At 37.7% G+C, this 25,273-nt stretch overlaps 2 protein-coding genes across 3 annotated transcripts; one reads left to right on the top strand and one right to left on the bottom strand.

Moving 5' to 3' along the window:
• Positions 1-4,102: 4,102 nt before the first annotated feature.
• LOC101170553 (thioredoxin domain-containing protein 6) lies at positions 4,103-12,294 on the top strand. 2 transcript variants are annotated; one of them, XM_004081710.4, is made up of 15 exons: positions 4,103-4,330; positions 4,421-4,478; positions 4,695-4,798; positions 4,892-4,963; positions 7,042-7,158; positions 7,651-7,720; positions 7,855-7,937; positions 8,033-8,125; positions 8,585-8,739; positions 9,062-9,246; positions 9,440-9,584; positions 9,653-9,760; positions 10,180-10,331; positions 10,423-10,567; positions 12,025-12,294. In XM_004081710.4, the coding sequence occupies exons 1-15, from the start codon at positions 4,298-4,300 to the stop codon at positions 12,272-12,274; spliced, it is 1,770 nt and encodes a 589-aa protein (XP_004081758.1). In that variant the 5' UTR covers positions 4,103-4,297; the 3' UTR covers positions 12,275-12,294. The 2 variants fall into 2 exon arrangements, with proteins under 2 accessions (XP_004081758.1, XP_020568672.1); XM_020713013.2 differs by having other exon boundaries at positions 4,105-4,330; positions 7,651-7,744.
• Positions 12,295-12,870: 576 nt separating this feature from the next.
• Positions 12,871-24,143, bottom strand: smarcal1 (SWI/SNF related, matrix associated, actin dependent regulator of chromatin, subfamily a like 1). The gene is made up of 17 exons (XM_023950843.1): positions 23,411-24,143; positions 23,017-23,338; positions 21,952-22,002; positions 21,602-21,856; positions 21,474-21,524; positions 21,209-21,392; positions 20,886-21,036; positions 19,430-19,591; positions 19,289-19,354; positions 18,072-18,212; positions 17,205-17,423; positions 16,319-16,389; positions 16,079-16,181; positions 14,401-14,583; positions 13,648-13,748; positions 13,333-13,429; positions 12,871-13,259 (listed from the first exon to the last, which is right to left on the bottom strand). Exons 1-17 carry the CDS (start codon positions 23,720-23,722, stop codon positions 13,047-13,049), a joined length of 2,682 nt encoding a protein of 893 aa, XP_023806611.1. The 5' UTR covers positions 23,723-24,143; the 3' UTR covers positions 12,871-13,046.
• Between the last annotated feature and the right edge of the window lie 1,130 nt (positions 24,144-25,273).

Below are 25,273 nucleotides of genomic sequence, written 5' to 3'. Positions count from 1 at the left end.
ATCTCCCGTGGCTTGAATATTTCCCCAAGCAAATGGTGGTCAAATCTTTATTAATGGAGCCGAAAAGAGCGAACCATATATTGGGAGTGTAACTGATGCAGTCCAGGTGAAAGCCGGAGGCCCTGCTAAAGACTGACAGATCAAACACTTTGTCTGTGCGTCGTTCCATTCAGCTCATGATGCTCTGAAGCACTGCTTCTCAAAACAGCACGTTGAAAAAGTCAGATGAAAAAGCCTTTCGAATTCTTTCATTTCAACATTTCTTGATATTTTACACGGTGAATGAATGCCAGGAAAAATTAGTCCTTTTTTCTTATTCAATTGCTGTTTTGCTGAAGGGAAAGTTTCAAGCTTGGAGGAGCTGATAAGAATGCCACCAGCATACTGAAGAAATAGTACTTATTAAAAAATCCCAGAGCATCATCCTCTGCTGGAGGATATTCATGTGTTGAAACACTGCTTTTCAGTATGTGGGCTCCAGTTTGTGTCTGAAGTAATGCTTATTTGTTTTTTTGTTGTTTTAATGCTTTTTCTTCACACACAAAAAACTTGTCACATTATTTTTTCTGATTGTTGGTTTTCGTATTTTAACGTAAGTAGTTTTTCTCAGTGATTTCAAAGCTACTTTTGCCTTCTTCTATGAAGAAGACCAATTGCCATAAACACGTGTGTGACACAAATTCCTCAAAAAACTCCCGCTGACAGCTCAAATGCTTTTAGCTGCAAGCCAGCAATAATGCTCACAGCTGACCTTTATGTATCTCTGGAAATGCAAACAACAAGCATCATAAATGCAACACAGGGTAATGGTAGAAGAGAGCATTATCTAGAATGTTACAATGCATCTTTTTGGGATTTGATGTTGATATACAGAAAATGCACAATCCTAACACTTGATTTTTTTTCTTCTTCAACCCATTTGCAGCCCTGTGGCAAAATTAAAAAGTAAAGAAATTTAAAAACTTGTTTGGACAAAAAGCACTTCATCACTATAGCATAATTGGGCTTTTCACAGATTGGTTTCTTAATAATTAGACTAAAGTCCTTTGAGCCTCAATATCAGCTCGTAGGCCGAACCATCCAGGAAAATAAACATAACAAATGTTTTTTATTTTTAATGAGGCTTAAACATAACTACTATGCTTAGGCTTCGCTAATAGTGATTAATCCTCTGTGCTGTGGAAACTTCAAATCCACGGTGTTTGCTGTTGTCTAGCTGAGATTAAAGGACAGTCCGCCAGGGAGGACTATAAGTGGTGATTTCAAATCTACAGAGAGAATAAAGTTCCTTAGAGATGCTGTGAAATGGGTCGTATTGTACCCTGCAAGTCTGGCATTAGTAATGGTAACAATTTCAAGCTGAGACCTTCATCATTTATATAAAAAAAGGCCTTTGGCAGATTACAGCTTTCAGAGAGAGCTCCTTATAATTCTCACATGTTTGGCAGTAACTAATTTTAAAAGCTAAATGAATCAGGAGGCATTCATTTTCAAACAGTCTCCTTTATTCTGTGTATATACATGCACGCATCACAAAAAATCAATTATTGGAGTGATTTCTCCCTGCTTTGTAAAGCAAATTGACTATAAGTATCTTCATCCACTTGTATCCTGTACATGTGCCAAATATTGAGTTTGCTAAGCCTCATGTTGCTGAAAGACATCGTGTCTCACTGCTCTTTGGTATTATCCTCTCCCTGCTGGCAGTCAGATGCCAGTTTGCATATCTGTTTGTTATAACCACAGGCAACAACAGGCAGGCTGCAGCAGTCATTACTGATGACATTTGATGAGGAAGAGGTCACAGGCTGAAAAACACAAATAAAACCGAAAAATCAAATCTGTTTTTGTCATTGACTTAACAAACCAAAGCAATCTCTTTCATGTATCGTTCTCTTGAACCCTCAGAGGACTACATGTGATGTTAAAAATGAATCATGCTTATATATAGATATATATAGAAAAGCTTTCTCAGGACTCTGTCACAGTTGCTATGATAAAGACGATGAAGGAAGAAAGTTGTTGTTCCCATCTGGACCTCTGGATGTGTAATGAACTCTTGGAGAGAAACAGTGGGTGCAAACATGTCTAACTTCAAATGCTGCTTAAATAAGAAAAACTAATGTTTTTGCTGGACTAATAGGAGTGACTCTGGCTTTTTTTTTAAGAATTCCCACTTGATGTCACATTTCACTGTGATCTGTGCTGTTATTTAATTGCTCCAGCTGCATTGGTTGTTTCTCAGATCCTCGTTTATTAGGGAGGAGGCTGTGGAGCAGAACCATTTAAGTGCAGTAAGTCATTAAAATTCATGTAAAAGACCAAGCAAAAGATGCTGTGTATCTGTAGAAACCGTATTTTACTTCAAGATTCTCAGTTACTCATGTCATGTTATCCTTGGATTTGTTCTTCATCCCTGTGGCTTCTTCTGTTATCTGTCATAGAACAAGCTCTCAGACAGTTGGACAGGATCATGAAAACTCTTCTGTTGTCAGTCTAAATTAAAAGTCCATGGAAGCTGAGACACAAATCAAAACGCAATAGACAATAAACCTTAACCCTCACAATCCATCTATATGCCAATGCAGGTCCAAAAAGTTAGGGCATGGAAAAAATCTGTAAACTGACTGTCAGGGAACGGAGACGTGGACACAAGATGCAGGACGACAGAAGCTGTGAAACACAAGGACTTTAATCCTGAGGAAGGCTCTGAGACTCGTACACTAGTAACAGTCATAAGAGAACGATCCGGTGACAAGTGAGGAGGAACACAAGGTATATATACACAACAGTGATTGACAACAGGTGAGTAGACAGGTGCTGGCGATGAAAGAAGTCAAGTCAACAAAAGCACAACGGAACACCAAACAGGAACCTAACAAAATAAAAGCCCCAACTCGGAAGGGAAGGTTAACCTAACCGCCCTGGCCCCCGGTACCCGACACTGACTGGTGGATTGTTGTGAGAAATGTAGACTCTATGTGCAGTCCAAATAAGTGTCTGCCACTGGTGGTCCTCAACAAAGTACCTTGATATAAGATGCATGCATACATAATTACTGGAGAGAAATTTTTTTTATTCCACATTATTTTAGCTTTTTGTGTTTTTTATAGATAAAGCTGACATCATTTAACTTCAAGTAAATTGCAGTTATTAAATTACAAGAAACTGCAATCCGTCATGGAGAGCCCTCTTCATCATCATCCTCTGCAAGAGAGCACGGGTGCACTGGGGAACTCCTTCAGTCAGAGGCACTTTACACCTCGCTGCAGGAAGGATCGCTTTTGCAGATTTCTTTCTTCCTCTGAGCCATTAGACTCCACAATGCATCATAGACACTGGACACTAAATATTGTTGTTTTTTTAGTAGTATAATAATAGTATTTTTAGGGTTATTTGTTATCTATCTGCTGCTTTTAATAGAACTGTGTAACAAGTTAATTTCCATTTGTGGGATCAATAAAGTTTTATTCCATTCTGTTTTTGTTTTTTTTAAATCTGTTTATTCATAGATACATTGACATAATCGTGGCCCTACTCTTTAGTGGGTCACATTGTAGCCAGGGAAAAAAAAACTATCTCCTTTTCAAAAGTAATTTCGTCTACATCACGTAATTAAATTATTTTATCAATGATTCAAGTACACTTGACGGGCGTGACAACCGTCATCTTCACTTTAATCTACCTTCTTTGTGTTTTATCTCTTTTACATTAAAATCATATTATAACACAAAATATTTCAGTGCTTTATTCAGTGCTTTGTATTTCAGCTTTTTTTAATCAAAACCTTGTTTTATTTTTACATTTGATATTCTTATGTAATATATAGTCAGATATATATGGATTGTTTTGGACCACAGTGAACTCTGGTGGTCATGCAAGTGAAGCTTAGACTTTTAGCATATTTACTGTTTCTTCTTTTTAGAACCATAAATCAAATTGAGACAACAAAGTACTGATGAGATTAGCCTTCGGTTTTTTGTGGTTAAATGAATAATTAAAATGCGTCATAGACAGATGAGCAAATGCATTAGTTTATAATAACGATTTTGATCCCAAATTTACGACACGTCCGGTTAATTCTCCGGGGAGGATATAACGGAAGAGGGCGTTACTAAGCAACAAAACAGCCTAACAAACCTTTAGACCGTCGATTACGCTTGGAAAATACATGAATAATATTAAATTAGCTTTTTAAAAGTATAAATCAAATTGACGGATTATTTCAGTTCTTTTCATCATCGCGCTCAATTGATTATTTATTTGTTTTAGCTTTTAAAATTTTTTTTATTTTGAAATGGCAGTCAAAAAGAAGGAAGCAACTTTACAGGTTTGATCAACGTGACGGAGTTTGTCAATTTCAGGGTGTTTGGGGTCATTTTTGCAACTCTATTGATATGATATTGGCTTTATGTTGCAGGTGTCTATCACAAATCAAAAACAATGGGAGAAAATGCTGGCCACCAAAGGATTGACAGGTATTCTGCTCATTTAGTTGTTGTTGGTTTGTTTTCTCTTTCTAGAACACAATACATTTCTAATTGTGATCATTGTAAAACAGCTGTTGACGGGGGCTTGGAGACAGTTTGTGTGCCGCTTTTGTTGTATTTTGCTTCCCCTCTGTGGTAAATGTAGTAACTGCAGGTTAAAAAGGTACCCATCTGGGAAAACTTTTTCTTTTCTTTTCGTTTCAGTTGTGGATGTTTACCAAAAGTGGTGTGGCCCCTGTAAACCTATTGTCAAACACCTGAGAAAAGTTAAGAACGAGCTGGGTGATGTCTTACTGCATTTTGCCACCGTAGGTCTCCACTAGTTAAAATAAATGAGTAAATAAATCAATTGTAAGGGGTGTTTTTATTTGGTGACGTGTTTGCATTTGTGTGTGGTGCAGGCTGAGGCAGACAGCATTGAAGATTTGAAAATGTTCCGGGGAAAATGTATTCCCACCTTCCTGTTTTATGCAGTAAGTGTGTCTAAAGTCATGGAAACTTTGACCCCTCTTTTAAACACTTAATGGTTTGAGTTTGTGTTGAAGTAGCCTACCTAAATGTGCAGAAGAACATGGTTTATTTACTGTGCCATTATTAACCCTTGTGCTATCCTATGACCTCACCCTTGCATTGACGTGTTTTCCCTACAATGAGAAAGGTGGATAAAGGTGAAGAGGATTTCATGTAATCTATGGACACCAGTGAAGATCACAAATCATTGAAGAAAAAAGGTTCAGCGCACTGTCTAATAGGGTCCAGATGACCCAACTCCCAATGTTAAAGTGCCTAGGATAGAACAAGGGTTAAAAAAAACTTTTTTTTACAAAGCTATGGTATGTCTTAATTTTTTTTATCTGAAAAATAATTAAGATTTCATTTTTTTAACTTTTTGCAAAGAGGGCCAGATTTGGTGAGGTGAAAGTGTCTGAGGGCCATCATTTTTACCTTATTTTATATATTTATATTTTAAGATCAGTAATAAAATAAAATAAAAAGACTGTCTGGATGGAAATTGTTTTTGGTCAATATTAGATCTGGGTTATTATAAAATTTTATTATTCATGAACAAATGCTCAATGTAAACTTCTAGATGTAAATCATATGAACATGACAAATAGTTACCTTTTCAGACGTACAAACCACAGTGGTTTTGATTGAAACATTTTTTTAGAGTAAATCTGTTCTTCTTGTTTGGCCCTGAATGTTCTGGAACTCAAGCAGTCACAGGTTGTTGTCAGAAGTTTACAATGGCTCAAAACATCATTTAGCCTATTGCAAATAAGAAAATTGTACACAAAGTTCTTAGAACTTTGCAGGGGGGTGCATAGTATTTGTTTTATGACAAGAGCCTGCAGGCCTATAGAAAATTTTGACAAGGGCCTTCTCACCATCTAACCACTGCACCAACATGCAGGCAATCATCTCTTAATTTGTTTAATTTGATTGTGAATCATCCAAAGGAGACAGGGGGAAGAAACTGAGAGGTCTGCCTTTCTGCAGAATAAACAGGAAAAAAAATCACAATAAAAAATGAAGTAACACCTTACTGCAATTAAAGGTGTAGAGAGAGTTATATCTAATTATCAAGCCTTGATCATTTTTGCAGAATTTTTATGTCAGTAAAGTGGATGATAAAAGTGTAATACAAAACGTCTTCTTGGTGGAAAAACAAAAAGAGAAGGAAATATATGCTTAAAGTTTAAGGAATTTGAAGTTCAGATTTTTGTAGTGATGGAGATATTTGCCAAGTGAAAACCCTTTTTTTAGTAAGCAGAATTCACAGGAGAGAATGTCCCTGTAAAATAACTTCAAGGTCATCAACAATGATTTGGGAAAAACAAAGAGCTGCCTCAAAGAGCATGTGCATTTTGAAATTTGATCTCAGCTGCTTTTAAATACAACTAAACAACCACAGGTTGTTTCATAGGGTTGTTTGGATAAACTCTGTCTATAAATTACCAATGTTTGTATCATATTCTTTTAGTTTGTTCTGCAGGCACTTGTCCTTGGACTCTTGCAGTCACTCCAAGGAAAGAACGTTTGATCACTGAGTCTAGGTCAACACTGGTTTATGTGACGATTCAACAAATTAACAGGAGAAAAAAAATTAGGGTTCTTGGGCATTAGTGCTCTGCAACCACGCCTTAGCATTAACCCCAACCTGCGTTGACACCCTGCTACCCTTACACCCTTAGTAGTGAATGAGTGCAGGCTAGTGAAGAAGCATCAATTGGTTGATCCAGGTCAGAACCTGTTAATTGTGCCAACTACCGGTACATTAAATTATTGTTGCTAAAGGCCAATTAACAAGCAAATAAACAATTTTTACCTATCTAGATCTAATTTAGAAATGACAAATACTGGCAGATTTAAAAGGTTTGTCTGAGGCCTCATTCATTTGATCATAAATGTTTCTAAAATCAAACTATTTTATGCTGTTTTTACACAAACAATACATTTAGAAAAGGTTCTATTGATTACATTTTTGCTAAATATCATTCAAAGATGTTCTTGAATAAATGAAAATGACGGGTCTGCTGTTTGTGAACAGGACGGGATGCTGGTGGGTGTGCTGCAAAGAGCTAATCCTCCATTGCTTCAGAGAACGATTGTGAAACAGCTGGCAAAGGAGAAACAAAGCCTGAACGAAGGTGGTCAACACAAACCGGTGAGAATTGTGCAATGCACTTTCTCTTGTGCATTACACAAGTAGTCTGAAGTAGTCTGAAGTAATACAGATTTTTATGTTTTGAATGCTTATGTACAAAAATAATGGTTGGCTTTTAAACTAGTCTCTGTTATAAAATTTCTTTTCGTCAGCTCCATGTTTTGCTAATCTGATTAACAAGACTTCCTTTTGTTATGAAATTCCACTTCCTTTTGTCTGTTTCTGATTTTATTTGGTACCCTAACAGTCATTAAACTTGTATTTTGTTTTTGTCTCTGCCTGGCCACAAATCTATTATCCATGATGTTATTGATCTCAATCCAGGCTAAAAGTGTCTTTAAGACAAACAGATTATAAATCTCACAATATTCTGTTTATTTTCTTCCATTTTTAAAGAAATAAAAAGCAGATTTATAAATTTCAAAAGTACCAAAACATTAGTTCTTACATTAAAAAAAAAACTGCTTTTACTTTCCTTTTGTTTTGTGTCAGATAAAACCTTTTTGCATTTCGGATGATGAAAATGAAGATGGGAAGTTGGGAAATAAACAAGTCATGTCTGGTACAGTACAAAGACTTAAATATGGTACAATGTTGCATTTGGTGCATTTGCTTTTGCAGCTGTGAAGTCATTTTTACCCATTTAGATTCTGACAGATATGCTCAGGATTGATCGACTTCTTTGTCGCTTTGCAGTTCCCGCTGGTAAATCTTACACAGTTGCCATCATTAAACCAGATGCAGTTTCACACAGAAAGACAAATGAGATCATTATGAAGGTGAATCAGCACTGCTCACACTTTAAGGAGATCTGATTGTCTCAAGCCTTTCCACTGACATGTATTGATTCCGTTGACATTACTCCCCTGGCTAGATTCAAGAGTCTGGATTTGAGATCCTCGCACACAAGAAGCATAAACTGACTGAGGCTGAGGCTCGGAGGTTTTACCAACACAAAGCAGAAGAGGTATATTGGCAGATAAGAAAAAAGAATTGATCATTCATAATGACTGGGAAAGGTGGAGAAGCAGCAAAACCAAATAAAGAAAGACCTGACACTTGCATAGTGAATTTTTGCTAGGGTAAAGGAGGTCATTGATATTCTAAGCCAACATACTATTGAGAGAATGAAGAAAAAAATCATTTCAGTTTCTGTGCAATACATTAGACTCCCATCTGCATTCTCACACTGGGCTAAAAATAGAGATGCAGCATAAGCAGCTTTTTCTGATGCTGTTTATGATTAAGCCACTGCTGAAGATTCACACATGCAGCAAAGACAAAAGTCTAATTTATTTTTTACTTTGATATTAAAGTTTCAGTACATTAATTGATAAGTTCAAGTTAAAAAGGCAAAATCCTTGATTTTATTTACTTTAATCGGTGTTGTGCTCTTTCTCTCCTGTTTGGGATTGTGTTTTTCCAGCCTTGCTTTCAGGACCTGGTTCAGTTCATGTCCAGCGGTCACTGCCATATTTTGGTGCTATCTCATACCGACAGCTCAGTCAGTGTTTTACCAGCATGGCTTGAGTTTATGGGCCCAACAGACGTAAGCGAAGCCAGAAGAGCAAAGCCAGAATGGTCAGTAAATGGATACGATGTATTGTTTAAGAAAAAAAACCTTGAAAGCATCGTTGTGATTGGAATCTAGAAGATAAGCTTTGATGAAATCATACTTCTTGTGCTTTTGAAGTATAAGAAATATTTGAAAATCACCTATACATATTTCTGCACTGCTGATTGCAGCACCGGGAGTCGGTTTAGAGTATGGAACAAGCACTGAACAACACATTCCTGCGTACTTGATCAGACACACCCAAACATTATGCTTCTCTTTGGTCGAGTACCAGCCGAGCTACCATCTGGCCCCCTCTTTTTCCTCTCCCCACTCTGTTTCCTGCAGCTTGCGGGCACAGTACGGCACAGAGACACTGCACAACGCGGTTCATGGCAGTGAGGACAGCAACCACGCCAGCAGGGAGCTTGCCTTCTTCTTTCCCAACTTTAGGGTGGAGCAGGATGGGGAGGAAGAGCGTGTGGAGAGGACACTGGCTCTCATCCGGCCCGGCCTTGCCAGGGAGAACAGAGGTGCTGCTCAAGCCAAATGCACAAGTGCACCGATACTTGACTGTCCTTTTTCATTTTTATAACACTTTGCTTGAACTCTGCAACAAAGGTGTTTGGTTAAAAGTTTTCAAACTTTTAACCAACTTCATACTTTTGTTCCTCTTAAAAACATGCTCAAATTTAATTCATTGCTGTTTCGTCTAACATTGTCCAGAGGAGATTTTGGCTCGGATTCACAAAGCCGGCTTCACAGTCTCTCTTCAAAGAGAGGTAATGCTGACCGAGGAGCAGGTCAGACTCCTGTACTTCCAACATATTAATGAGGACTATTTTCCAGCTCTGCTGCAAAGCATGACCAGGTAACCCACTCTTTTAGTCATCTCTAAGGCAAACAGTCCTGCTGCAGACAATGCATTTATATCTACAGTGGTCCAGTAGCAGCCATGGTTCTTGCTGGAAAAGAGGCTGTCCATCACTGGAAGAACATCATTGGTCCCTCTGACCTTGATAAAGCCAAAGCGGAGAATCCTGAGTGGTGAGTGATGAGTTCTTCCCTGCTTTTTGCCATTGGAAGGAGTGCACAGAGTCACAGTGGTATAATTAGATATATGAAGGCAGTGGATGTTTCAGAGCTAATCTATGTGATGGCTTGTTGAATGAAACTCTTCTTCTGACCTCTCTTTTTTCACCTTGGCAAGTTTTGATTAAAAGGAGGAAATAATCCTTGATTTTATGTGTCCTTCTCCATCTAAGCTGCAAAAAAACATTCCTCTATTGCTTTTTATTGTCATTTCTGTTTTTTATCTGTCAGTTTCAAATGAGAATAAAAAAGAAATACCAGAAATGAAATTACACCCTTTCATGCAAACTCACATATTGTTTCACGCTGTTTGCACTAACTGTGAATGCTTTATGAAAATCTAATAAAACATGTCATGCTGGTGTCCTGCTCAGTCTCAGGGCCCAGTTTCCTGTGGAGAATGAGCCCATCAGCCACATTCATGGCAGTGAGGACCAGGAAGCAGCAGAGCGAGAGATCAGCTTCTTCTTTCCCAAGCAGAACACCCTGGCAGTGATCAAACACGAAGCAATGGAGCAACACAGAGGTGCTTCTTGCTTCTCTGGAATTGCCTGCAATTTTCGTGCGTGTTTGAAAGACTACTCATCAAATAGTCTCTTGTGTCTGAAATTTCACAGAAACCATTTTGGAGGAGATCCGTGACAGAGGTTTCTCTGTGACACAGCAGAAGGAGATGGTGCTGTCCAGAGAGCTGGCTGAGGAGCTTTACAAAGAGCACAAGGAGAAGCCTTTCTTCACCAAGCTGGTGGATTATATTTGTCAGTAAGTCTTTACCTGCTCTCTGGCACGGGATCGGTTCAGAGATCCAACAACAAACCCATCAAGTACAGTAGATTCATCTCAGAGTCAAGGCAGCCTAGGAAAAGCGTAGCTTGAGTGTCCAAATCAATTTCATTCTATCAGCCTCACATCTATTCTCCAAAGTCATCTTCCACTTAGATTAGCCTCCTCACAAGATCGTTACACAATCAGTTGGACAGTTCACAGGAGAGATGGGCTCAGCTTGGCACATCAGCCTGAATCATCATTTTACTCAATTATATGTGTAACTGTTTGATTGTACTAAGAAGCTCTTATAATACGTTTCCCTTTCATTTAAAGAGCAACTTTCTTTTATATCAATATAGCTGAGAAGTAAAGAAATAATTATGAAGATGGGAAGGGGAAGTTCTTCCTTTTAAAGTTGTTTTAACATCTTCACATATATTGCTGTCATTTTTGTTTCAAGCATGCAACAGAGATAATCCATAAGACATTTATTTTGTTTCACAGACGTTAATTAAAGTTCAAATTAGGGGGAAAAACTCAACTAAAGGGATTTTGGTGAATTAAGAACACACTAACCCTCAAATAAAGACAGCAATTTTACATTCACACTTTAATTAGTATGATCAAGTAATTAAGTTGTGGCATAATGTGTCCCCTTTTCGTTTTCTGCAAAAGGAACAATCAAATAATTTTATTCTGAATGGGAGAAAAGGAGGAAAGAAACCAAGCAGCTTCTGAATATGGAGGAAAAATTCACTGTGACTCAGTTTGAAATAGTTCTGACTCATTTGCTCACCTCAGAACCTTTATGAGAATAAATGAAAGCTGAAAATGCTTTTGTCACACAGTCTATGCTAGCTGGGGGTGGGAGTTGATCAGATTTCTTCTCAACATCATGGTTAACCACCAAAGTGATCATTACCTTGGTGTTACACCCCTGTAGTGACGGGCTCCCTAAATAAGGACCAGCTTTGCTTTTTACATTGACAGCTGTTTCTGTTTAGCCCCAAATGACTGAAAGGGTTCACATTTTAGCAAATAAAGTCATTGGATTTTTACTCACATCAGAGCTTTAAGATTCAGTTCCTGATGGATGCAAATTAATAATAAAATAACCAGACTGAGTCCATCCCAAAATATCAGTCTTTTTCTGGTTCCTGTTGCATGAAGGCAGTGGTGGAAAGTAAAACGCACATCCTCTCAGATGCTCTGCTGCAGTGCAACTTAGACATTTAAAGTTGTATAATAATCTCTGTCTGTCCAAGGCAAGTTTTTCACATATTAATGTATACTGTACATGTTTTAACAGCGCCTTATAAATGATTTATAAGACTAACACCTCCTGTAATCAGTAAAACAACAAACCAAACTTTTTGTAAAGTTAGAAAATATAAGAATGTTGTCATCCAGATGTTTTTCACAAGTATAAATTTGATTGTTGCTTCTTTTAGGGGACACTGTTTGATGCTTGTTCTGACCAAAGAAAATGCTGTAGAGGAATGGAGGGTCATGATGGGCCCCTCTGACCCAGCAAAGGCTAAAGAGACATCCACGGAGTCCCTGAGGGCTCGTTTTGGTTCTGACATCCTCCAGAACTCGGTTCATGGCTCCTCCAATGTGCAGCATGCAGAGGAGGAGATCCAGCTCATCTTTGGTGACATCAGCAACGAAGAAGAGCTGAGCAACACTGAGACAAACTAAACCATTGCAGATCAACCTAACATGAGTGTGATTTTTATTTTACAGTAATTAGCTGCATTATTTCACATGAATAACAACAGCTAAGAAGTACTTTAGCTTAAAAATAAAAAAAAAGAAATTGAGTCTAAAAGAACAATAATTTGTTGTCTAAACCTGCGTAGTCCTATTCAGGGTCACTAGGGCCGACCCAGCTACTGTTGAGTGAAAATGGGATACACCCTGGACAGTGTTGCTGGTCACGCCACACACATCTAAAGGACGATTTAGTCACCAACATATGAAGCATGTTTTTTGCAAGTTTAAAAAAAAATGTTGCAGTAAAATTTTAAACTTTTGCAGTTATGATGAGATGGGTTTCTTCAATTGTAAAGTGAACATGGCAACGTTGATAGACTTGACTCTGCATATACATACTTTACTTTAATTCCCTTTTTCTGGCTTCCTGTGCACATTCCATCCAGGTGTGCCTGTGGGTGAACTTTAGTGTTTGCTCTGCGGTTTGGGGTTATAATTTGAACAGTTTATTTCATTAAACCTTTAATGAACCTCTCCACAAACTTCAAACGTAATACAGTCAATGTACAAATCCAAAACAATTGGCTTTAAATTCACTTTTATTTATCAAAAAAATTATACATACATACATAAATACATTTTTTGGTTTGGCCTCAAACTGAACATTTATAATTCAGTATTGATTCAGTCATGATAGGCTGAAAACTTTAGAGGTATTTGTCTAAAATAAATGACTGAAATTATCCAACTTTTATAATCATCTACTAAAATATTTTCTGAGGTTGTTTTGACCGCGGCCTTGATTGACAGCATCGGTGCAGTCGCGTTGAGGCGCCATGTCTTCTGACGGAGGGTCTTCCCACTCGTTTGCAGCCTCCAGCAGGAGGGCTTCATCCATGTCCTCATCTGCAGAAAATGACCTCTGGAACATCTCTAAGATGGTTTTCCCATCCTGGAAAGATCCAGCCTCCTGTGTAGCAACAGCTTTAGTATAACTGACAGTCATACTTCACACTAGACATGCATGTATAGAAAAAGTTTACCTTTGAATGGAAACTGGAGTTTTGTGCATTGTCTGAGAGGTTCGACTCCGACAGGCCCACTTTCTCCAGAACATTCATCTTTGCTTGGATCATTGGCCTGCATCAAAACACATATACATATATTTAACATTGATTTTTTATTTTTTATTTCTCACAATCTGCATTTCAGTCAGGTAATTCAATTCATTTTTTCCCCACACTGCTTCATCTTTGAGTTTGGTGGCAAACAACAAAAGGATAATCGTCAGGAAGCCAAAAATCAGCAACAATCAGACTAGTTCAATCATCCGTGACTTCCAGCAGATTAACACGTACCACAGATGATCATCAGCAGTTCCTTTGGCAACCAGGTAATGAATGTTCACATTGTTTGTTTGCCCGATTCGATGAACCCTGTCCTCTGCCTGAATGAGAACCTGCAGAAGAGGAAAAAACACAAAAAAAGGGGGGGAAAAATAAGAGTTATTGCTTTCCCTGTGCTCTAACTGTTCCCTGTTTATTCGGCTGAAATGCAGTTTAAAGAAAACATCAGTTCATTAGGTTTCCGAAATGAAACTGGATAAAGCTACATTAATCATGAGTTCCTAATGTACTGTTAACCTTTTTTCTTTAACACCTCAATTGGGAATTTTGCATTTTCCCCAGAATGAACAAAACAATCTTTAAACGTCTGTTAAATGGTTGTTTTGGGTAATTCACAATAATATGCAGTGAGGCAATAAGCACTAATGATGTTCTGCTCCTGGATGATTTAACAATGCAAAATAAAAAATAACAGAGAAAAGTTTAAAGCGCTAGAAAGTAAATGGATATAAAAGCAACAACTATAATGACACATTTATAGAAATTTCCAGAATTCCTCAGAGTCATAATATTTGGGTTTTTCAAAGCTTTTATGGTCATTTCAAATTGAGGGGAACATAAATGCACAGATGATCCAAATTCAACAAAAACCATGTATAAATGGAGCAACAATCTGAAAGCAAAGTGCATTTCACTTCAGAGCCAGTATGTGGATCTAACAGAGTTTTTGGTGGCCTTTTGAAGGGCTGAGGGTCTGCAGCTCACCCCGGGGTTCCAGAAGAGCTCTGCAAAGATCACCAGGTCCGCTGTGTGCAGAGTGATTCCCATGTTTGCGGCAGTGATGGACAGCACAGCCACACACGTCTTGGTTGAGTACTGAAACTTTTCACACAGCTGCTGTCGTTCCGCCGATGGAGTCGAACCGTCGATACGGATGTAGCTGATGCCCTGATGGTGGAAAGAACTTTTTTTCATTCCCTGTTTGTTTTTACTTAATCATTCTAAGCAACTAATGGAACAAGAATCCAGACTATGGACAGTTGCAAGAAAAAGTATGTGAACCCTTTGGATTTTTATTCAAACTGTTCCTTTCCATTTATGAAGTTGTAAAACTTTTGTTGTATTTGTGTCTTTGTATTTTTGATGTTTCATGAAAGATAACGAAAGAAAGAAATGACTTGGATTTCTGCATGAATTGAACAAAAAAGTGTTTGAATATTCAACTAAATCACTGCAAACAGAAAAACAAAGCCTGTTTCTAGGCCTGCACAGTATACCGCAAATTTATCGTTAACGCGAAATCAAGCTGTGCAATATGCATACCGCAAAAGACGGCAAAAATCGCAATAAATGATTACCTTAAATGTGCTAAAACAAACTCATGGCAGCTTGAAATATTGAACAAATGAAATAAATCCCTTTATGCATTTAACCAATCAGAAGGACCCGTTTACGTTTTTGATCAATCAGATGAGCCCTTTTATGTTTGATGTTTGCCTCCTACGTCGACAAGGGTCATTTGGAGTATATTTTTAAACTGTTGCAGTGAAATGGAAATGATGTTTTTGTTTTTTTTGCTATTTGTTTATATACGGCAATGTATATCGTTATCGCAATATTAATTACCAATATCGCATATCGCGAGTTTTCCTCATATCGTGCAGCCCTACCTGTTTCCATTAATGTCACAAAAACTCACATGTTTATCAAACCCAACATGTAAAAATTCACAGTGCCCATATTTTTTCTTAAAACTGCAGATAACTGTGGGATCGAATATCTGAGAAGGCATTCTAGAGGTACATTTTTAAGACGGAGGTTTTACTTTATAACATAGACACACCTCTTTTGGGGACTTTTTAAGAATATAATATTTCATTTACACTTGATTATCTTGCAAGAAAATAAAAGGAATCTGGGAAACTTCACCTGCACTGTTCAGTATCCAGGTATTTATCTCTGAGTCACACTGGTGGAATTTTTGGCTAAAGATGTCCTGGATCGATTTTAGATCAGAGAATTGGATCGATCAAAATGAAAAAATATCGACTATGAATCGAATCAGCAAACACAAAAATATGATGTGAATCAAATTGTTAAAATGAATCGTTACACCCCTACACTTTGTGGATTTGACCTTCCGCAGGTTATTTTTAGAATGTAACCCCCCACGATAAACAAGGGAATACTGTAGTGAGCTTTTGAAAAGCTCTAAACAAACTATCCCTAATCTCCAGTCACACTTATACAAGAAAATTATCTCCTTCAGTCATTATGTCAGCACCACCCACATATCATTACACAAAATTTAACCCCAAGTCAAGAAACGTTCTTAAAATCAATGTAAAAGAAAGAAAAACCTTTTTACATCTGAACAATCTGGGTTCTTTCATATCAAAATAATACAACCACTTCTGTCAGTTTCACATCTTATGTGTGTTACCTTTTTATCCAGTTCACAGGTGATGTGATCCAGAACTGATTTATGATGAGCAAAAACCAGAAACTTCTCTCTCCCACTCTCCAGCATGTCTGTGATGTACTCCCTGACCGGGAAGAAAGGATGCATCGTTTCAAAGACGCACACAGGAAATCCCACTTTTCTGAACTTCAGACCCGTTTGATTAGTCAGACTTCTCCAACTTTAGCCCATTTCATTGACTAACGAAGGCTCTGAACTTACATAATGGCTTGCTGCTTCGCTTCAGCTGTGTGGTTGTAGAAGACGAGGAGGGCTTCCTTCTCCTCTATTTTCTGCAGAGGAGATAAGGAACAACGGAAGATGAAAACTGACAGCAGATTGTGTTTGATGATTTGATAGGACTGCCATTACTCTGATGAGGAGCGTGATTATGCATAATCACCCTCAAACATCAATGAAATAATCGGAGTTGTTTGAAAGCTTGAAGGCTTCTCATGTGAAGATAATAAATCCTATATTTCTGTCTGATAAACAAAAGATTTTGCAGTTTTTGTCCTAGAGCCTGGACTAGAATTGTAACCTTGTAAACAGCAGACCCCAGAAATATTTTTTTAAATGTTGTTTTGTTCCAGAAGATGCTATAACGTTCACTGTTTGATTAAAGTGGATTAAAATAAAGCATAAAATGATTCTTTTGAATCAGAATTATTAATTTTTAAAAACATTTAATGACATAAGATTATGTTTTCTAACCACAAAGGAGATATTTGCACTAATAAAAGTGGATTTTGTCATTTTAAGCCAAACACTTTAACATCTAAACGAGAACAAATAAACTGTTTAAAAATATCCTCATAAAAAAAGAAAAAGCCCTCAAAACATCAAAATTTTTAAAGACAACAAGAAACGCTTCAAATCTTAAAAAAAAGAATTCAACAAATTTGCTTAAAATCTGCTTTTTGTTCAAATGAAAACCTGTTAACAGCAAAAAAAAAAGTTAAAATAGTTTAACCTGAAATTCTTTAAAACTTGAAGATCATGTGCGATATTTTTAAAAACTGAGCAACTTAAGTGTTTAAGAACAACCATTTTGATGTGTGTGTGAGATTTCTGGGCTTTTCCAGGCTGTAAAGGAACAAAGACGTACGCTGCGATGGTTCCTGGTCAGCTCTGCGGCTGCAGCCGAGAGAGCAGCTTTTATCCGGGTGTTGACGCCGTCTATGGTGACCGTGACCACCTTCCGCTGTTTGGCGGGCAGCTGGGAAAGGACCTCAGACTTGAGGCGGCGCAGCATCAAACAATCCTCTAACAACAGCTTCAGCTCTCCAAGGTTTGACGAGCCAGAGTAATCCCAGCCCCAAGGTTTCTGCAGGAAGCGCAGGTAAAAAAATATATACTTTTTATTCAATCACAGCAAGATTAACAGTTTCTTTTTAACAATCTGTTTCCTAAATGGCGTTATAAATCTATGAAGTAACACTTTTGGTTTATTGTCAAGCAGTAATACATCATACATACCCATTGTGAAAGAAAAATATTTATTCATGTTAAATGGTACAGAAGAGAATTAGGGCCATAGAAAAAGAAATAAAAGGGCATAGAAAGTTCGGACTTTAATCTCAGAATTCTGACTTTTTTCTTGAGAATAAAGTAAGAATTCTGAGAAAAAAATCAGAATTCTGAGATTAAAGTCAGAATGCCCTTTATTTTTTCTTTTCTCCATGGCTCTACTCCTCTTCCGTAAAATGGGGTTTAAATGAAAACGCAATCAGTTATTTTTGTCAGTTTAATATACCTGATGAGTCCGCAATTGACCAAAAACCTACTTAATTTTGGTTTCATGTTTAGAAATGTGTTTTCAAACCTGTCAGCTCTTATAACACTGGTTCTTAGATTACGGTATCTAAATCTTCCACAACGAATGTCAGCCAATCTTAGTCTGAACCTTTTTTCTCACAAGGTTTTCTGGAATAAGAACTATTGAAGAGAGTTAGACTCCTCACACATCTGGTACCTCTCTGGCATCACAATATCGCAAGCCGAATTCATGGAAGCGAGGGAAGAGTGTAGGTCTGACAGCCAGAATCTGGGTGTAGAGCTCACAGGGTCTGGACATTGCAGGAGTCCCAGACAGAAGAATGACTCTCTTTGCAGCCTGAGGGAGAGAAAAAACAGGTGAGAAGGGAACTTAACCTTTTTTTGTTTTGTTTTTAGAATAAACTTTCATTTCTTATGTCCTGACCCAGAAAACAGATGAAACAATTATTCTCGACTAGGGATGCCACAATTCTCTGTTTGAAACCGAATCGGTGCATCCCGACAGCATGCCAGTATCTTTACGTTGAAAGGGTCAAACTAGTGTTGAGCTACATTTAAGAAGGATTTGACTGTTTTATTACATTTCACGAGGCTCACAAAGTATAGGCCAACTGAAAGGTTAAGTCATTGTTTCTTGCTTACTAGAACATATTAAAAAAATGATCTGCCTGAATTTTCAGTTTTTTGTTGTTTTGAAATAAAATCATTTATCGAACAGAAACAAAAGCGTGACCCAAAAATTTGGGTTTGGACCAAATCGTGAGGAAAGTGAATCATTGCATCCCTATTCTCTACTATGGCGATGGAAAACTGTACTTAACCTAAACCAATGTGTCGTAAGATAACTAGCAGCAGAGTGAATTAACAAAATCAAAATTGCATTCTGTTCTTTGTTAGCAGTAAATTAAAGACAAAATGACAAATTGCACACCTTAATAAATATAGTCATGGTGAGGAACATGTAAAATAATGTGGATGAATCAACACATCTTTACATATTAGTTCACAAATGTTCCCCTCTTCAAACATTTTATTTAAACTATGCTTTGATGTACTACAGCTTGGAATAGGGTTAAAAAATTAAATATTTCACTTGTATGTAATTTAGTAGCAATAATGATGATGAAAGAATAATTACATGTTTTTTTTTTATGTTTAATTTTGGTTTTTTTTTGGAAAACAAACAACTTGTGTTTTTGTTGATCATCTGTTTGTTTTTTTAATCTAAATGAGGAATTTTGACTAAATGAAGGCAGAAAACAAAAACAAAAACTAAACCAATCGCTTGGTTAAAAAAAAATCAACAAACTTTTAAGGCGTTTATTTATACTTAGTCCTGCAAAACATGACTGGGGCTAACAGTATGGGATCAAAAACTGGATGAACTTGAAGACAGAAATGTCTGTCCCAAACCTTCAGCAGAGGCAATGCTGCTTTACAGCGAGCGGTCTTCATGTTCTTCAGAAAGTGAGATTCATCCTACAAGAGAAAGGAAAAAACATTTACTTTAAGGAAAACATCCAATTCAGGTTATGAATTCAGCTTTTAACTCACCATGATGAGAACATTAAATGGTTGACCTGGATGCTGTTTGTCCATCCTGTTCAGCAGATCGTAGCTAACGATGTTGACCAATCCGGATCTCAGACGGTCTTTGGCCTTCACCACCACGTTGATGCAGTCCGGGCTTAGAGAGGGGAGCCAGCGTCGGAAGGCCTGGATCACATCAATCAACCAATCAAAGCTCCTCAAAATAATGCTTGATTTATTTTCTGCTCGTCACCAGAACTTCAGCGGTTGATGAAATATAAGCTATCCTGAATTTGTTACTATCAGTTGTTATCAATGACCACCAAGTCAAGCTCACTTCTGGAACAGTGTTGCCCCTAATTTCCACTGGGGCCCAAATGTTCCTGACAACCCACTTAGCTGCTCGCCATTTGCTTGTCAGCCTGGTTTCAAAAGCATGAAATTATAGCTCCCGCCCGCCGCTATAGATCTGCCCAAACGCAAAAGCCTCACAGTGCAGAGAGAAAGTGACTCTGACAGGGCAAGTGTCCTCTTTAATTGGACATAACTACTCTGCGATTTCTGCTCCTAATGGGAGCATTTATTTCAAGCGATCGGTCTGAGAGAGGATCGTCTTTGACAGAGATGAGGCCAAGTCAAGCTCATCTGAAAACGAGCCGACACAGCAGACGACGCTGCTGCAGGCTGAGCAAAGAACACAAGGAAGCACCGACAATGTAGGAAAAATAAATGACAAAAGGTGCTGATGATACTGTTTGTCAGTAATTAAATTTGTCAGTAATTAAATTGAAAATAATCAGCATCCTGTCAAAAAGTCTATTTGCTAAATGTGATTTTTGTTATTTTCAGGCAAAAGAAAAACTTTTATGTTGTTTTCTAAATATAAGAAATCCTCATTTTTTTAATTATGATTATGTCATTTTGAGCTAAAAAGTAAAAAAAAAAAAACCTGTGTCGTTTTCTAGGACATAGTTTCTGCAGAGCAACAGCAGTAGATTATTAAACCCCTGATTTGTGGGCGGGACTGTTAGCATAACACGACCCCGCCTCCCCTTCCCATTCCCCATTGCTGAGCTAAGAGCAGGGAAGTTGGGGCCTGTCTGGCATATTTTCTATCACAAATAAGCTCTTTTTAAAACTGGATTTTTTTCCATCTGCTCCTGATTCACAGCAATCAGAATAAAGTAATACTCTTAAATGCAACTTTAAGCTTAATTTTCTTTATATATGTTCTACATCATAAGAAAAATGCCACAAAAACACATTTTTCATCAGAGTGGGTCTTTAATAAAAGTTCCATCTATGCTCAATTTAAATCACTGTTAATGTAAAAACTGTCTTTCATACTAAACTAAATAATTTACTTTAATGAAGTATTTTGGCATAGCCTACATATACAATCTACTGACCCCATTTAAACAACTGAACTCCTTTGTAAAGTGATTTCTGTGCAGAATCCATTTGACGATTCATTTTTTACCTCAGCCCAGGTGAACCGCACGGAGGACGGAGCCACCACTAACAAAGGCCACTCGTTCCTGTAGTAGGCAGCGATGCAGATGGCCTGCACCGTCTTCCCCAGCCCCATGTCATCAGCCAGAAGGAGCCGGCCTTGTTTGGCCACAGCAAAGCTGTGCTCATGACAAAAACAAATTAAAAATGAATAACTCATGTTCATTAAAGTAAATAGCACAAACACAAAAATGAAAAGTACTTTGCAAAACCCTAGAAGTATTCTAAATGACATATTCTTGATATGTCACTGAATGCAGAAGAGGCATTACTGGCTGCACAGTCACCTACTTGACTCCTTCCCTCTGGAAGGGCATGAGGCTGGAGGTGAGTGCAGGGTCGATGCTGGAGAGGTCTGCCTCAGGAATGTCTGAAGGCCTGGCTTCACTCCCATCGAACCTGGCAGCAAAAGCTTGGATTATTGCCCTGGGTAGAGGCTCCACCTCCACTGCTGCTATCCCACTGATGAGATCCACTGAGCACGGAACACAGCACCGTTAGACAAGATGGTATCGAAGATGAGGGAGCTCAATATTTAAACAGCTGTGTTACTCACGGAGTCCTCCATAGTCTGTGAGCGAGAAGCTCCACTTTCTAGTGTTCATATCTACAAGAAAAGAAAAAGACAAGTAAAAAAAACACAAACAGCACAGCTAGGAAACTTCATAAGTGCGCGTTTGTTACCGTAGCTTTTAGTAGGCATTTGTTTAAATGCTCCAATGACGTCGGCATGGTAAAGGATGTCAACCTCAAACCTTGTCCGAGACACCAGGATGCACTGTCCTTTTATAGCGGCTCCAGGTTTCTGCCAACCATTGCACAGTTTCAGCAGCGCCGTTAGCGCCGCACCGTCACGAGGCTGGACGGCTCCACTGTTGACCGCCTCCATTCCCTCCAGAGGCCTCAAAGACACTGAGGCAATGGCAGCTGCTTCCTCCACTGCAGGATGAGAAGAAAGATGCAAACAGTGCTAATGATTCCTTTAAGTTTACTTAAAACAATAAAACCCTGTTTCTGGCAGTTTGTTGGCATACTTAGCTGTCTGTAGTCATCCAGACTAAAGTTCCATGTTTTTGTAGTTGGATCTAAGGCAACAAAAGATTGTGTCATTTCAAAATAAAAGCACAAACACAAGCATAATAATTGAACAAGAAAAAAAAAAGGTAACAGAGATTAATGAAAAATTTGGTTGGTGTTTCTAACATGTTTTCGTGATATTTTTCTGATGATGGAGGTTATTTACATAGAAAATGAATCTTAAAATTGCATTAATAAGTATTTCTTTTTTGAAATTGTTGTGACTCGGGAGCAGACAAAAAAAATGCCATTAGAAAAAGCTTGTAGTTGTGAAGTAGAAGTAGGGAAAACTCGCAATTTGCGATATTAGTGATCAATTTTGCGATGACGATATAAATTGCGATACATGAACAAATAGCAAAACAACCAAAAACATCATTTGTATTTTGCTGCAACAGTTTAATTTAAATAAGACTTGACCCCTAGTCTACATAGGAGGCCAACATCTAACATGAAAGAGCTCCATCCGATTGATCAACAACGTGAAGGCGTCCATTTAGCAATCTTATGGCAGCTTGCAGGTAACCATATATTGCAATTTACTCTGTCTTTTGCAATATACGTATTGCACAGCTTGATCTTGCGATAACAATAAATTTGCGATTTATCGTGCAGGCCCAGCTAAGCTACAACGGCAGGCCACAGGCTCCCAGCTCTGCTCTATTCTGATGCATCTGCTTGCAGACGAAGCTAGCAGCAAAGCATGTAAACAGATGGATGATGGGAAGTAGGGACGGGCTTACTTCGCACCAACAGTCCCGCTCACAGCTCAGAAGCGAAGTTTTAATGAATTACTGCCGCTCTGCAGAAACTATGTCCTAGGTAATTTGACTTTGACTAAAAGCAGCATAACCATAATTAAAGGAGCACAGTTCAAAAGACGAGCAGAACGGGACTTTAACATTTCTTACTGACAGACGACTGAAACAAATAACGCTAATTTGCATGAGATAAAGATCAAACCTTTCATTGTCTGATCTAAATTCTGCATCAGTTATGAGTGAAGGAGGTGCAGCGCTTACCATAATTCTTTGAGGGCATGGATTTGAAAACAGCTATTAGCTCTGCATGGTAGCCCACTTCCACTCTGAAGCGGTTCTCTGAATGAAGAACACATTTTCCTCTGACAGAGACGGCAGGCTTTTTCATAGGGGCAGAGGTGGAGGGGGTGAACTTTGCTGGGGGAGCTTGTGCAGGTTTGCTGACTTGATTGTAGAAGGACCCGAGTGCACCTCCAGAGCTGCAGGAGGGGGACTTTGTTGTGTTGGCATTGAGTTGTCCTCCAGCAGGCAGGACGTTCTTCGCATGTTGGTTTGTCTGAGAAACTGGACCAGGGACTTTTATCTACAATAAGATCAAAGCTATGGTAAAAAATTAATTTTCTTCTCAAGAAATTGATTTGAATACAAAACTCGCCTGTTTTGATGAGCCAAAGTTGCCCTGACCACCTGAACTTGGGATCTGGTTGCTGAAGTTCTGCTGCACCTTTTGGAAAGATGGAGCAAAGTGTTTGGGAGCCGGGGCTCCACTGTGATCATCAGGTCCAGCAGGGTGGAGGGGGGCACTTGGTTTTTTGGCCTGCGCGTGTCCTGGCCCAGTGCTGGAGCCCGCCGGAGGCTGCTTCGTGCTGCTGACAGTTTGTCCGAGTCTTTCTGCTCTCCGCTCCAAAGCTTTCCGTCTGTTCTCCTCGATCTTTCGCTGCTGCTCAGCAGTCAGCTGATTGGACATGTTGAGGGACTTGGCTGCTGGGAGCTACTTCAGATGACGGCTTGACACACTCACAACCGATTGGACATGATTGGAAAACTGCAGTTCATGAAGATCCACGAGTGTAAACGCTTTCACGCTCAAAAACACAAACTCCTGCTGCTAAAGAAGCTAGATCCTTTAGCTAATCAACGATTATGCTGAACTACGACGAGAAACTGAAGACTACAGTCAGCGTTTGTTTTAAACGATGTAATCCAAAGACTGTTTTTGTTCGTACATTTTATATGAATACTTAAACGTGCAACAGGCGACTTATGGGGCGTAAAAAGGAGCTAACGGAAAGCTAACAGGGAAAACTTTAGTTCAGGATCTGCCGCGCAGGAAGTGACGCAGAAAAACAAAACGTCACGTGGAAGTAGTGAGCGCTGCAAAGACCCTTTTTGTCAGCTACCAACATAAAAATAATATTAAAATATAAAAAAAACTTTTGACATCTAACAACACAATTAAAAGAAAAAATAATTTTTGATTGCTAATGCTAATTAATCATTTTTATGTAATTTAGTATTTGAAAGCTTCTGTTATTAAAAAAGAAAACTTTTTTTAAGTTACTGCTTTTACTGTTTTAGAAGGTTATTGTGTTTCTTACATGACATATTCTCTTACTACTATTTCTGGATATTTATTCCTTATAAGAATGAAATACAAAGATATAACTTTGCATCTTTGGTTAAAGGACCCATGGGGAATTCTGAATTTCGACTATTTTGGAAATCAGCAGATGTTTTTGCTGACTTTACATCAATTTTTAATGCTTCTTTGTTCATTAGCCTTTTTTTTTAAATCTGAAATCATTCTGGCAGTTCTGCTCCTGATTTTAATAGTCTAAACCATTTAATTTAACTCTTTATAAAACTGTAGTTCACTTTAAACAAAAACAAAAAAAGGGGTGGGGGGGGGGGGTTGCTTTCCAACATGGTGAAAATTTGATACTTATCAATTATTGTACAATGCTGAGCTGTCCTTAAAGGTAATTTGATTAAAATTACATTCCTTCCAGCTAAATTTTGAAAAACATGACAAACTTAACTAATAGCCCAATTCAGATCACTAGATTAATTTATCAGCAGAAGTGTTTTCTATGATTAATAAATCAAACATTCAAAAAATATTTCCACTATTTGTCATTTTAATTAAAGTTAATCAAGTTTTAATGAAGTAGTTTGTTACACTATCTAAATACATCTATCTTAATATATATATATATATATATATATATATATATATATATATATATATATATATATATATATATATATATATATATATATATATATATATATATATATATATATATATATATATATATATATATATATATATATATATATATATAATTTCTTTATTTTTTACAGTAATGGACTAAATCGGACTAAATCGTCAATGGATCTATCAAATACAAAATCAGATTGCATTTTTACTCATGTTTGTTTATTAATAAATAAATTGATTAATTATTTAATGTCTGAAATAATGATGAACCTAGATAATGATAAGACAAGAATGAAT

Source organism: Oryzias latipes, chromosome 21, assembly GCF_002234675.1.
Source record: "Oryzias latipes chromosome 21, ASM223467v1".
Taxonomy (NCBI): Eukaryota; Metazoa; Chordata; class Actinopteri; order Beloniformes; family Adrianichthyidae; genus Oryzias; species Oryzias latipes.
This window is presented reverse-complemented; position numbering and strand designations above follow the sequence as displayed.